The 13253-nt window shown below is 40.1% G+C and overlaps 1 protein-coding gene across 1 annotated transcript in view; it reads right to left on the reverse strand.

The window, feature by feature from the left end:
* The window catches only part of LOC126470184 (complex I assembly factor ACAD9, mitochondrial-like), a 103993-nt gene extending 94940 nt beyond the window's left edge, over positions 1 to 9053 (reverse strand). Inside the window, exon 1 of the mRNA XM_050097841.1 lies at positions 8687 to 9053. Coding sequence (XP_049953798.1) covers positions 8687 to 8978 — 292 coding nt within the window. The 5' untranslated portion in view covers positions 8979 to 9053. The remainder of the gene's footprint in view (positions 1 to 8686) is intronic.
* Between the last annotated feature and the right edge of the window lie 4200 nt (positions 9054 to 13253).

The following is a 13253-nucleotide window of genomic DNA, read 5'->3' on the forward strand; positions in this document are numbered from 1 at the left end:
TTCTCCCCGTGAGACGAAGTTTGGTTGCTTGTTGCAGAGCTGGACAAGGAGACGGCAATGCTAGCATTACACTGGGTGATTTCACAACTGCAGTGCTGAATTTGATGTTGCATGTCTGCATGGGCATGTCCGGCGTAAAGCAAGATGTAGCAAGAACAATAATATAAGTGCCAGATGGTAAAAAGCAGGGTTTGCAAATAGCCAATAACTTGCGATCAACCGGGTAAGGCAATCTTCCTTTACCCATACGGCCGGGACAGCCCACTCATCAAGATACATGGGACAATCTTAAGAGGAGGCTGCATGGTTGCCATTGCAGTTGATACAGCAGGGAGAAGGATGCAGACAATTGCCCTCGTGGGCATCTCTACCACGGGTTACACATTTGGCCGTGTGTTTACAGGACATTTGAGTGTACTTGAAATGATTATACTGGGAGCAGTACATCAGGTTCAGAATGTACAGTTGGACTGTAATAACTTCATAGCCTGCTTTGATCTTGGACAGAAGCATCACTCTATCAAAGGTGAGAAAAAGTGTGTTTGGGCACTAAGGATGAACCTACTTCCTTCATCACCTGAGAGACTGCAATGACACCCTCATCAGAGGGGTACATTTTTTATTTCTGCCTCGGTCAGACCATCGAGCAGACTAGTGTAAATAACACCATGGAAAGAATTCCATGTTCAATGGGTCTCGACACAAACAGAATAGCGGTGGAGGAGCGAAGCTGCAAGCAGCAGTTGTGCTTGAGAATCAGAAGTAGCCTCAAAAAGCAAAGTGTCATTGCATAAATGAGAGCAGAATTTCACAGGGCCGGCAATTGCATCAACAGCTTTCCGAATAAGAAACAGATTTACTGTTGCAAAGGACTGACTGTCTTCAGTATGCGAAACCACGAGGAAGCGTGGTGCACATGGGAGGGTCTTGGAATCGGGAGCTTCATTCCGTTTAAGTTTGGTAGATGTGGACTGCAAAGATGACGATTGGCTCATTGTGAAAAATTCCCCCATGACTGCCAGCGTCTCCAATGGTGCACTCCTTCCAACTGGGGGCTCACCCACCTTAGGAGATTGTTCACATCTCAGGTCATACCTCCCAAACACCTGACAGAGAGATCAATCGGCAAGTTGGGAAGGCAGCAGCTCAGGTAATCATCAATCCCTAGTGCTGGCCTGTAGCAGGGGGTACATGTGAACTCTACCTACCAACACCGGGCTAGGAATTACACGTTACACAGTTATCCGTTATGCATCAGACACGTGGGTCAGTCTTCAGGAGTGCACACGAAGGGAGAAGAAAAAGAGAAATCTCAAATGCTAAAGTGGAGGAAGGTAGAAGCTGAACACAGAATAAAGGAATGAAATGCAGAGGAGAGTATTCTGATACTGACTACCAAAAATGAAGAATACATTTCCAAAAACAGCCCAGACACATTCCCCAAGGGAGGGGAAAAAGAACAGCAACATGATAGACATGCAGCACAGGAGGAAAAAGATGCTGCAAAGACTGGGGTCCCGCAGGAATCAAGCAAGAACCCGCCTAAGAGCAGCGAGCCCCGGGGGAGAGGGAGGAGGGGGTGGACACAGTCATGAACCAAAAATTTAAAATGAAACAATCATATAAAACAAAATGTATGCAGATTCATTGGTAGACTGCTAAAAAAATTGAGGCATTGTGCATCACATAGATGCTTACTGTTAAAATTACTAGTATACACACCAAGGGTCAACGGAAGTGTCCAATTCCACCCGTCTGCTTTGACTCATGACATAATGATGGTGGTGTGTGAAGTCACTATGATGCAGAGATTTTGACTTGGTTGTGTTCGTAGATGTGGTGGTGCGATTGGTGGTACCCTCTGGTGGTGTATGTGCACTTGCCAAGTTTAAATTGTCGTATTGGGTTCATTTTAGATTTGCTTGTGATCGTGTTAACATGGCTTTGAGTTTACGTAGTTTCTGTGGTAACGTGGGTTGTGGAAGTGTTTTCAGTGAGTTATTAAGGTTTTTTTTTTGTTTATGTGTTAGCTGTTTTTGTTGGGTTTTATTAGTTTCGTGTTTGTTGTGCAGAGAAAAGTTTAATTTGTTTTTTTGTTAGGTATGGCTATGACAGTGAAATTCACAAGTGTACAATTGTGTTCGAAGACGGGTGAAGATACGATATCTGTTGTAAAATTTCTGCAGATGTTTGGTCTTATTGAAGAATATGTTAGGTGTAATGTTTCTGGCAACAACATGAGGTTTATGAGAGTTCCAGTGGCTCGGACCAGCAACGCGTATACGGGGCGTCATCAGCACAATAAAATCTGCTGGCCGAGAGATCTAGGTTGCCCACAATGGAGATTGGTTTGCTTACTTATTTTGGATATAGGTCCTCTATAGGTTTTTCTGCACATGAGAAGTTGTGTGAGAGAGAAATGTTTTGGATTGGCTTTCATTTTGTCTAGAGGTTTATTCAGAGTATGTCAAATATAGAGGGAAGTTGGTCGGTTGGGTTGTTTTGGGTAAGGAGGCCAGACAGCGAGGTCATCGGTCTTATTGGTTTGGGGAAGGACGGGGAATGAAGTCGGCCGTGCCCTTTGAAAGGAACCATCCCGGCATTTGCCTGGAGGGAATTAGGGAAATCACGGAAAACCTAAATCAGGATGGCCGGATGCGGGATTGAACCATTGTCCTCCCGAATGCGAGTCCAGTGTCTAACCGCTGCGCCACCTCGCTCGGTGAAGTTGGTCGGGTCAGGGGTGGTTGTTGAAATTGATGAATCACAGTTTGTTAAGAGGAAGTCTCAGAGGGGCAGCTCTCGGGCAGGTCTGTGGGTGTGGAGGGCTGTTATATCGGTGGTTGGGTATGCTGATTGTGTTTTTAGGGTTTTGCAAGGTCATAGTGAGAGGGAATTGGTGGGTTTGATTGAGGAATATGTTGAGGAGGATAGCACTATAGTTTCTGATGCATTTTCGTCTCTTAGGGGTTTGGGAAAGAGGCGCTCTTCCAAACTGCAATCTCATTTAGATGATTATTGCTGGCAGAAGAGTGCCCCTGAGAATTATTGTATTTTTCATGGTTTTTTTAGGGTTGTGGGTAGGATGTATAGGCCAAGGGTGGTGAGTTAATGGGGTTGGGTGGGTGTTGAGGGGGGGGGGGGGAGGATGTGTAGGTATTGTTTGTGCAAGTGGGGTTGATGGGGCAAGTTATGGTTTGAGAAGATAATTTGAGATTATGCTTGAGAGGACCAGATTCATTGCAGTTTTTGTTTTTGTAAGGTGTGATTGATATTGGTTAATTTTTGTGATTTTTCTTTGTTAGTGGTTTTTTTTATGGGGATCAGTCAGGTGATCTGGAATTGGTTTATGGGTGGCAGGTTAAGGGTGTTTTAGGAGACTTTTTGTTTTTGGTGAGTGAACATGGTGGCCAACCTAGATCGTATTGCCGAATGCTGTTGTTGGAAAGGAATTTTTGTTTTGGTTTTATTCTATAGTAATTGTGATGTTTTGTTGTATATTTATGATAGGTCAGTTGTGTTTTAATTGATGTAATGAATGTGGGTTTTTTGAGATGTTGGGGTTTTAGTTCAACTTTTCAGAGGTGTGGGTGTCAGTTTTTTTTTTTGGAATCAATAGCCACGGTTGAGCTATATAAGTCAAAGGGAATGACCAATTCCACTCTTCAGAGTTGTAGGGTTTGGACTCTGGGAATCGATAGCTGCGGTTGAGCTATACAGATCATAGGAAATGACCAATTCCACTTTTTGGAGTTCTGAGTGTTGGTTTTTTTGGTAGATCAGAGGAAATGTCCGATTCCTGTTGTTTTTGTTGGTGTAGCGGTATGCTGTAATTTAAGTTTTTTTTTTCATATTGTTTGTTATGGGATCGTGCAGTGTTTTTTATTGTTGTATGTTTAGTGGCATTCCAGAAGGGCCCGGTTCCACCAATCTACTTTGATCCACAATGTCACCAATACGGCAGAAACCACAACTTTCAGTGACAGTCAGGTCAAAATGGTGACAAAGAAGTCACTATGTATATATGCCAACAAATGCAAAATAACAAAAATGACAGTAATGTCTCACTCCAAAAATAAAATGAAACTAATGTGATAGAATCTGACATTTCCCTTGACCTATATCGTTCAACTGCAGCTATCAATACAAAGAACCCAACTCCTACAACTCCAAAGAGTGGAACTTGACATTACCTTTGACCTATATAGATCATCCACAGCTACTGATTCCAAGAAACCAACACCTACAACTCCAAAAAGTTGAACCAAAATCTCAAAAACACCATACTCACAACATCAATTAAAACACAATCAACACACCATAAATATACAACAACAAAACTTCACGGGTCGACAGAAGCGTCTGATCCCACGCGTCGGCTTTGACCCGTGACGTAAGGGTGGTGTTGTGTGTGACGTCATGATGGCACGGAGTTTGGTTTGAGTGTGGCTGTCTCCAGTTCTGTTTTATCTTATTTTATTTACTTTTCTGATCTGTTTGTTCTATCTCGTGAGATTTTTTTTTTTATTTAAAAACTCTTATTACTTATTTTAATTATCTGTTTCCTCGAATTTCTGTTTTAGTTTATTATATTTATCTTTCTGATCTGTTCGTTCTATCCCGTGAGACTTTTTTTTTTTTTTTTTTAAAAAAGACAAAAAACACTAATCAGCTACTGAAGCATCTTTATCTTCTATGGGTTGCAGGGGTTACGACCCCTGGGGAGGTGGGTGGGTATTCATGCATGGCTGTCTTCACTTACACGTTGTAGCTACGCAAGGCGTCTAAATTTGTTTATATTTAGTTTGCCCCCCACCCAAAACACCTCATTTCCCGCGCTTGTCCTGTTAGTGTCATTAGGCTTCTTGTGGAAAGTGTGTGTGTTTGTTTTTGTTTCCACCATATTTGTGACGTCATGGGTCAAAGCAGACGGGCGGGATCGGACGCTTCCGTATTTCCAACTTCACAATTACTACAGAATAAAACCAAAACAAAAATTACTTACCAACAACAGCCTCCGCCCCAATACCATGTATGATGGCCATCTCTCACTCACACACACAAAAAAAAAATTCACAACCTGCCACCCATAAACCAACCCCAAACCATCCAAATCACACCCACAAACAAACCAGCAACAAAGAAATGACACTAAAGTTAACCAAAGTCAGTCACACCTTAAAACTCCAACCAAACTGGTCCTCTCCAATATAATCTCAAATCATCCTCTCAAACCATAACTTGCCCCATTAAACCCACCCCCACAAACAATACTCCCAACCTCCCTTTCCAAAAACCACACACAAAACCCCATTAACTCACCACCCTCGGCCTATAAATCCTACCCACAACCCCTAAAAAGAAAAAAAAAGTTAAAAATACAATAACTCTCAAGGGCACTCTTCTGCCAGCAATACTCATCTAAATGAGGTTGCAGTTTGGAAGAGCGCCTCTTCCCCCTTCCTATAACGCTGATTTAATCGCCCCCTTCCACCCCAAAACCCCTCTATCGTGTTAGTACAAGCCCCAGTTTCATAATACTTACACGTAATACTGTGATTAACTGCTAAATCATTATAACCTCTCTTCCCCTATCAGACGAAAATGCATCAGAAACTATAGTGCTATCCTCCTCAATATATTCCCCAATCAAACGCACGAATTCCCTATCAATACGACCTTGCAAAACCTTAAAAACACAATCAGCATATCCAGCCACCAATATAACAGCCCCCCCCCCCCCCCCCCCCCCCACACCCACAAATCAGCCCGAGAGCTGCCTGTCCCATACTTCCTCTTACCAAACTGTGACCCATCAATTTCAACAACCACCCCCGACCAAACCAACTTCCCCCTCTACTTGATATACTCTGAATAGACCTCTTGACAAAACGACAACCAATCCAAAACAGTTCTCTCACTCACAACTTCTCATGCGCACAAAAACTTATAGAGGACTTATAATAAAAATAATAACTAAGCAAAACAATCTCTCTCATAGCCAACCTATATTTCTCGAACCATGTACAGTGACTAATCAACCGCCAGATATTATCGCGCCAACGGGTGAGATCGGATGCTTCTGTCGACCCTGCCTAACATATTCTGCAATCAGACCAAACATCTGCAGAAATTTTACGACAGGCATCATATCTTCACCCATCTCCGAACGCAATGATATGCTTATGAATTTCACTGTCATTGCCATACCTATAGCACAGCAAAAATGAAACTAATAAATCCTAACAAAAGTGCCTAACACACAAAAAAAACCCTTAATAACTCACTGAAAACACTTCCACAACCCACGTCACTGCACAAACTACGTAAACTCAAACCTGTGTTATCACAATCACAAGCGAACTTAAAATGAATTCAGTACGACACGTTGAACTCGGCAAGCATCCAATTCCACCCGTCGGTTTTGACCTGTGACGTAAGGCTGTTGTGTTGTGTGGTGTCACAACGGTGCGGAGTTTATTTTGTGAGAGTGGTGTTTTTGTAGGTGTCATTTTGATGTGAACGGTGGTGCTCTCTGGTGGTGTGTTTATGTGTTGTGTGTTAGGTGATGTTTTTGGTTTAGTTTGCGTGTGTGGTGTGTTTATAGGTGGCTTATTGTTGTGGCTGGTGGTTGTCTCTGGTGGTATGTTTATGGGTAATGTGTTATGTGGCATATGGGGTTCATTTGCGTGGTAGCATTGCACGTGTGTGGTATCAGTCATGACTGTGCTTTCATTGGAATATTTTTTGGTGAGTTAACGATTTTGGTTTTATTATGTCGACGTTATTGTAGTTTTTTCCTATTCATTGTGTGTGAATTTTGGTAAATTGCTTTGTTTATGTCTTTGGTAGGTATGGATATGACTGACAAGGTCAACAGTTTTCAGTAGACGGCGATGATGGGGGACAGTGCGTCGTCTCTAGTAAAATTTCTTCGACTATTCGGACTTTTGGATGAAGTCGTGAAGTGTTTAGTGTGTCATGAAGAAATGAGGCTTACTAAAGTTCCAGCTTCTCGGACCAGGGACAGCTGTATGTGGAGATGTCGTAAGGATAACGGGTCAAGGGAAGTGTTCGATTCCAATGTTGTTGGTTTTGTGGTGTCACCGCCAGACATCACACTTGCTAGGTGGTAGCCTTTAAATCGGCCGCGGTCCATTAGTATACGTCGGACCCGCGTGTCGCCACTGTCAGTAATTGCAGACCGAGCGCCGCCACACGGCAGGTCTAGAGAGACGTACTGGCACTCGCCCCAGTTGTACAGCCGACGTTGCTAGCCATGGTCCACTGAGAATTACGCTATCAATTGCCGAGATGATAGTTAGCATAGCCTTCAGCTAAGTCAATTGCTACAACCTAGCAAGGCGCCATTTATCCTTTGCTATGTATCTAATGAAGCATGTACAGTAACAAGAACAATGTTCACCAATTGTGGATTAAAGTTAAGTATTCCAGCAGCTACGTACATTTCTTTACAGCATTCTTTACGTATCCTGTTTCAGACCTCACGTCAGCCTGCGTGAGTTTAAGCGCGTGCCTTTCAGTTACCCGTCACTGTGGATTGGCTGTCTTGCCAGCCCACAAGAGGTTTGTTGTGTTTTTTGAAGTAGTTATGGTTGTGGACGTGGTTTTAGTTCTGCGTTTTATGATTTGGTATCGGCAGTTTTTGTTGACCTATAAAGGTCAAGGGAAGTGTTCGATTCCAATGTGTGGTTCCTGTGGGTGTTCCAGTATCAGGAGTTGCTGTCGGGCTATATAGGTCAATGGAAGTGTCCGATTACAGAGCATATTGTGTTTAGTGAAATTTGGGGAGGTTTGTGTTGTTTTTTTCCGTCGTTTTGTGTGGTGGTGTGTGTCTAAATTCGTTTATATTTACTTTGTCCCCAGCAAAAAATCCCTAATTTCACCCGCTTGTCCCGTTAGTTTTTTTGTGGAAGTTGTGTATGGTGGTTTTTCAATGTTTTTTCGTGTTTGTGGTCATGTTTACATAAAGACGTCATAGGCGCCATATTGGAGTCGCAGTCTATGGTCGTTTCCGCCATATTATTGACGTCATGGGTCATAGCAGACGGATGGAGTCGGACGCTTCTGTATTTCCCACCACCAGAGGGTACCACCAACCACACCACCACATCTACAAACACAACCAAGTCAAAAACTCCGCGGCGTACGGACGTCACACACAACGTCATTATGTCACGAGGCAAAGCAGACGGGTGGAATTGGACGCTTCCATTGATCCGAAAATCGAGCTTATATCTAATATTACCGCGTCATTATTGACCCGAAAATTTGTGGACGGAACACACAAGAGGGGAAATACAGAGTATCCTCGACCACACAATTTAAGGTATGTTACCAGTACGGTTTGAGACGTAATGCGAATATTTGTTATATAGCTGGCACTGATCTTATCGACACATTATGTCACGGCACTTAGTACAAAAGCCAAGAAAAATATGAATCATAATTTTAGGATTCCCTGGGTGACAGGCATGTTACACTAAGTCCAATTTCAACAGTAAAGCAAGTAAACACTGTTTTACCATCGCAATTTACAAAACAAACGAATGACAAAGAGTGAGAAGTTATGGTATCCTCGAATTGGGTATCTAGATAGTGAATGCTACTGTAAAAGCATCTCAACGAGTCGCATGTATTCGTTCGTTCTACATTTTTCACCCACCTTCGGAGAAAAACCGTTCGACGGGTGCCACGAGTTCATTAAGACACTGCAATTCTTCTTTGTCCAAAACTTCTGGATACGTTAGAACATTAGTGTCAAAATGTCCTAAAAATAAGCCCTTCACGAATGGTGGTCTGTCTAATTTCGGCTTTCCACTTATTTGAGCCTCAGTAACGGTATCAGTTTTTACAATAACAGCATCTTCCGTAAGTTTTTGAGACAGCTGACGTGATACCCGAGACGAACTGATTACTCTTCGCGACAAGTGTCGCAACTTACTAAAGCTCATCATTGTATTCTTAACATAACAAGTGTCATAAACCTTATACACCCACTTCCCACATGCACACAACTCACACTTCACAGATGTTCACAATGTTTACAAACAACGTGGCCACAGTAAATGTAATTCGAAGCTTTGAACCACTACCAACGTGACAAACTGATTGGAGGAAACACTAAATTAAACCACAACGTTCAGCTTGTTACATACTTGAAATATTACTGACAGTCACTTACATTTTAAGATATTTCAAATTTGCTCTTAACAACCAATTTTGTTGATTCACCTACTCTATGTCTGTTTAATTTTATAATAAAGCAACAAATAATTTCGTATTGCTAATAGCTTTTTTAGTTTTAACAATGATTTAATAGTGATACCTATTAGCTAACATTTTAAGGTCAATATATTTTTTGCGCCTACGATTAATTCGTCCGCCTCTAATCTGTGCCAAATGCTGATCGTTAATCTTTGCCTACGTAGTAAATAGCTATCCTTTTTTTATTGGTTGATTATACAGAAGTAAGTTTTATTTCTTATAATTTAGTAATATAGTGCGCGCATTGCAAGTATTGAAACGTCATATTGATTACAGTGGAATCTGATTTTCATTTCTAAGGTATTCGTCAGGACTGTCATGTGATCATAAATCAGTGCATACTAATAATTGACCAAACTACTTTTCGTGTTTACTATAGTCCTGTGACGTTTTACTTTGTACGTCTTGCACGTTTTCTCCTTTTTTTACGTTTTGTGTCATTACGAGAAATATATATAAAATTATGTGTTATTTGGGACAGACAAGAAACTTTCTTCGGTTATCAGATTAATCCTACAACTTTATGAGAGGTATTGCCGAGGCACTACTTAAAATATTATAAAACCGAGCAGGTTATTTATTTTTAGAAACTTGATTTTGCAGTATATGTACTCTCTGTGAAAGACTAAAGTAAGTGGTCAGAGAATGCAACATACAGAACATAAAGTTGAATTGTTTGTGAAATATATCCCAACATCTTTCAAAATAAATACCAACAGTAGCAAAATTTATACTGAAATGGAAGTACATCTTGTCAGTTGAAGTTGAAGGTGAAGCAGTCATGCCTAATGCTGCCTCTAGTTAATTAGTTAAACTGCATACCCAATACATATGTCCTTGTGATGTGAAACTCATTGCTTCGTTTAAGAAAACAGCTTACTTTTCATTTTTATAATGAGGTAAAGTACATCACCCACCAAGTATTCATTGTCTTTGATTTTATTTGTCCTTATACTATTCAGCACAACGAGTGAGGTGATGCAGTGGTTGGCAAACTGTATCCATTCGGGAGGACGGCTGTTCAAATGTGTGTCCGGCCATCCTGACTTAGATTTTCCATGTTTTCCCTAAATTGCTCCAGGCGTGTACCAGGGTCGTTGCTTTGAAATTTTCTTCCTCGTCCTCGAATCAATCTGAGCTCATACTACATCTCTTGATGATCGTTTCAATGGGACATTAAACCCTAGATTTTTTCCCATGTTTCTTTAGGGGAATTTAGGGCAGGAAGTTGACAATGGTTTTATCAATTGGAACATCCCCATTCACCTTAGCATCCTGGGTAAACCATGGAGAATTCATGCCAGGATGGCTGGACAGTGTACAAAACCTGCTACTCCTGAATGCAAGTCCAGTGCATTAACACTGACTTAACTACCTCGCTTTGTTTATGGTTTGGAAAATTACCACATGTACCTAGTCTACAAGGAGCTTACAACATGAAAAAGAAGTGTAATCATTGATATACTTAGAACATTTAACTTTGTAATATTACACTTCTGATAAATGTACACATATGAGCACATTATATGCTGAAAACATGAGCACGTGTCAACTCTGTATTTATCACAACTAATGTTGTAACAAAATGCCTTCTCTGATTGTTTATTTGTTTGTTTTTTAGTTCAGTCCGAAGACTGGACTGATGCAGCTCTCCATACTACTCTGTTCTGTGCAAGTCTCTTCATCCACAAATAATTACTGCAAACTTCATTTTTTTGAACCTGGTTACTATATCTGTCTCTTGATCTCTCTACAAAAATTTTAACCCCTACACTTCCCTCCAAAACTAAATTGGTGATCCCTCGATATATCGGAATGTGTCCTGTCAACTGATCCCTTATTTTAGTTGAGTTAAGCCACATTGTTTTTTTTCTCCCCAATGCTATTCAGTACCTCATCATTGGTTATATGATATACCCATGTAATCTTCAGCACTCTTCTGCTGAACCATATTTCAAAAGCTACTATTCTCTTCTCATCTGTACTGTATGCCGTCCATGTTTCACCTGCATACAAGGCTACACTCCATACAAGTACATTCAAAAAAGACTTCTTAACACTTAAATTTGTCTTCAGTACTAACAGTTTTTTTTTTTTTTTTTTTTTTTTTTTTTTTTACAAACAATTTTCTTGCCATTGCCTGTCTTACATTTCATATTGTCAGTTATTTTACTGCCCAAATAGCAAAACTCATATTACTTTTAATGTCTTGTTTCCTAATCTAATTGCCTCAGCATCACCTTATTTAATGTGATTACATCCCATTACCTTGTTTTACTTTAGTTGATATTCATCTTACAGCCTCCTTTCAAGATACTGTTTGTTTCATTCCACTGTCCTTCCAAGTCCTTTGCTGTCCCTGACAGAAATAATCTAGAACCATTGGCAAAGCTCAAAGTTTTTATTTCTTCTCTCTGAGCTGTAATTATTATTCCTATTATTATTATTATTTCTTTACTTTCTCAGACGTTAAGTCTGGTTAAAAATGGAAAGTGACGCGGACCTTGATCAAGCGTCACTTCCTTTTAACTGTACGGTATATGCTATATTGCATTTAGGAACTTTCGGGTAATTGAACACGTATCAATAATTACGGATTTCTGTAGTTGTATATATAAGTTTGGATGTAGCTGTATTGCATTGATGTACTGGTGGATATTGTGTGGTATGACTCCTGTAGTTGATAGTATAATTGGTATAATGTCAACTTGATCCTGATGCCACATGTCCTTGACTTCCTCAGCCAGTTGGATGTATTTTTCAATTTTTTCTCCTGTTTTCTCTTGTATATTTGTTGTATTGGGTATGGATATTTCGATTAGTTGTGTTAATTTCTTCTTTTTATTGGTGAGTGTGATGTCAGGTTTGTTATGTGGCGTTGTTTTATCTGTTATAATGGTTCTGTTCCAGTATAATTTGTATTCGTCATTCTCCAGTACATTTTGTGGTGCATACTTGTATGTGGGAACGTGTTGTTTTATAAGTTTATGTTGTAAGGCAAGCTGTTGATGTATTATTTTTGCTACATTGTTATGTCTTCTGGGGTATTCTGTATTTGCTAGTATTGTACATCCGCTTGTGATGTGATCTACTGTTTGTATTTGTTGTTTGCAAAGTCTGCATTTATCTGTTGTGGTATTGGGATCTTTAATAATATGCTTGCTGTAATATCTGGTGTTTATTGTTTGATCCTGTATTGCAATCATGAATCCTTCCGTCTCACTGTATATATTGCCTTTTCTTAGCCATGTGTTGGATGCGTCTTGATCGATGTGTGGCTGTGTTAGATGATACGGGTGCTTGCCATGTAGTGTTTTCTTTTTCCAATTTACTTTCTTCGTATCTGTTGATGTTATGTGATCTAAAGGGTTGTAGAAGTGGTTATGAAAATGCAGTGGTGTAGCCATTGATGTATTTATATGAGTGATTGCTTTGTGTATTTTGCTAGTTTCTGCTCGTTCTAGAAAGAATTTTCTTAAATTGTCTACCTGTCCATAATGTAGGTGTTTTATATCGAAAATCACCTTCCTCCTTCCTTTCTGCTTAATGTGAATCTTTCAGTTGCTGAATGTATGTGATGTATTCTACATTTGTGGCATTGTGATCGTGTAAGTGTATTGAGTGCTTCTAGGTCTGTGTTACTCCATTTCACTACTCCAAATGAGTAGGTCAACATTGATACAGCATAAGTATTTATAGCTTTTGTCTTGTATCTTGCTATCAATTCTGTTTTCAGTATTTTTGTTAGTCTTTGTCTATATTTTTCTTTTAGTTCTTATTTAATATTTGTATTATCTATGCCTATTTTTTGTCTGTATCCTAGATATTTATAGGTATCTGTTTTTTCCATCGCTTCTATGCAGTCGCTGTGGTTATCCAATATGTAATCTTCTTGTTTAGTGTGTTTTCCCTTGACAATGCTATTTTTTTACATTTATCTGTTCCAAAAGCCATATTTGTATCAT

The sequence above is a fragment of the Schistocerca serialis genome, chromosome 3 (genome assembly GCF_023864345.2).
Source record: "Schistocerca serialis cubense isolate TAMUIC-IGC-003099 chromosome 3, iqSchSeri2.2, whole genome shotgun sequence".
In the NCBI taxonomy this organism is placed as follows: Eukaryota; Metazoa; Arthropoda; class Insecta; order Orthoptera; family Acrididae; genus Schistocerca; species Schistocerca serialis.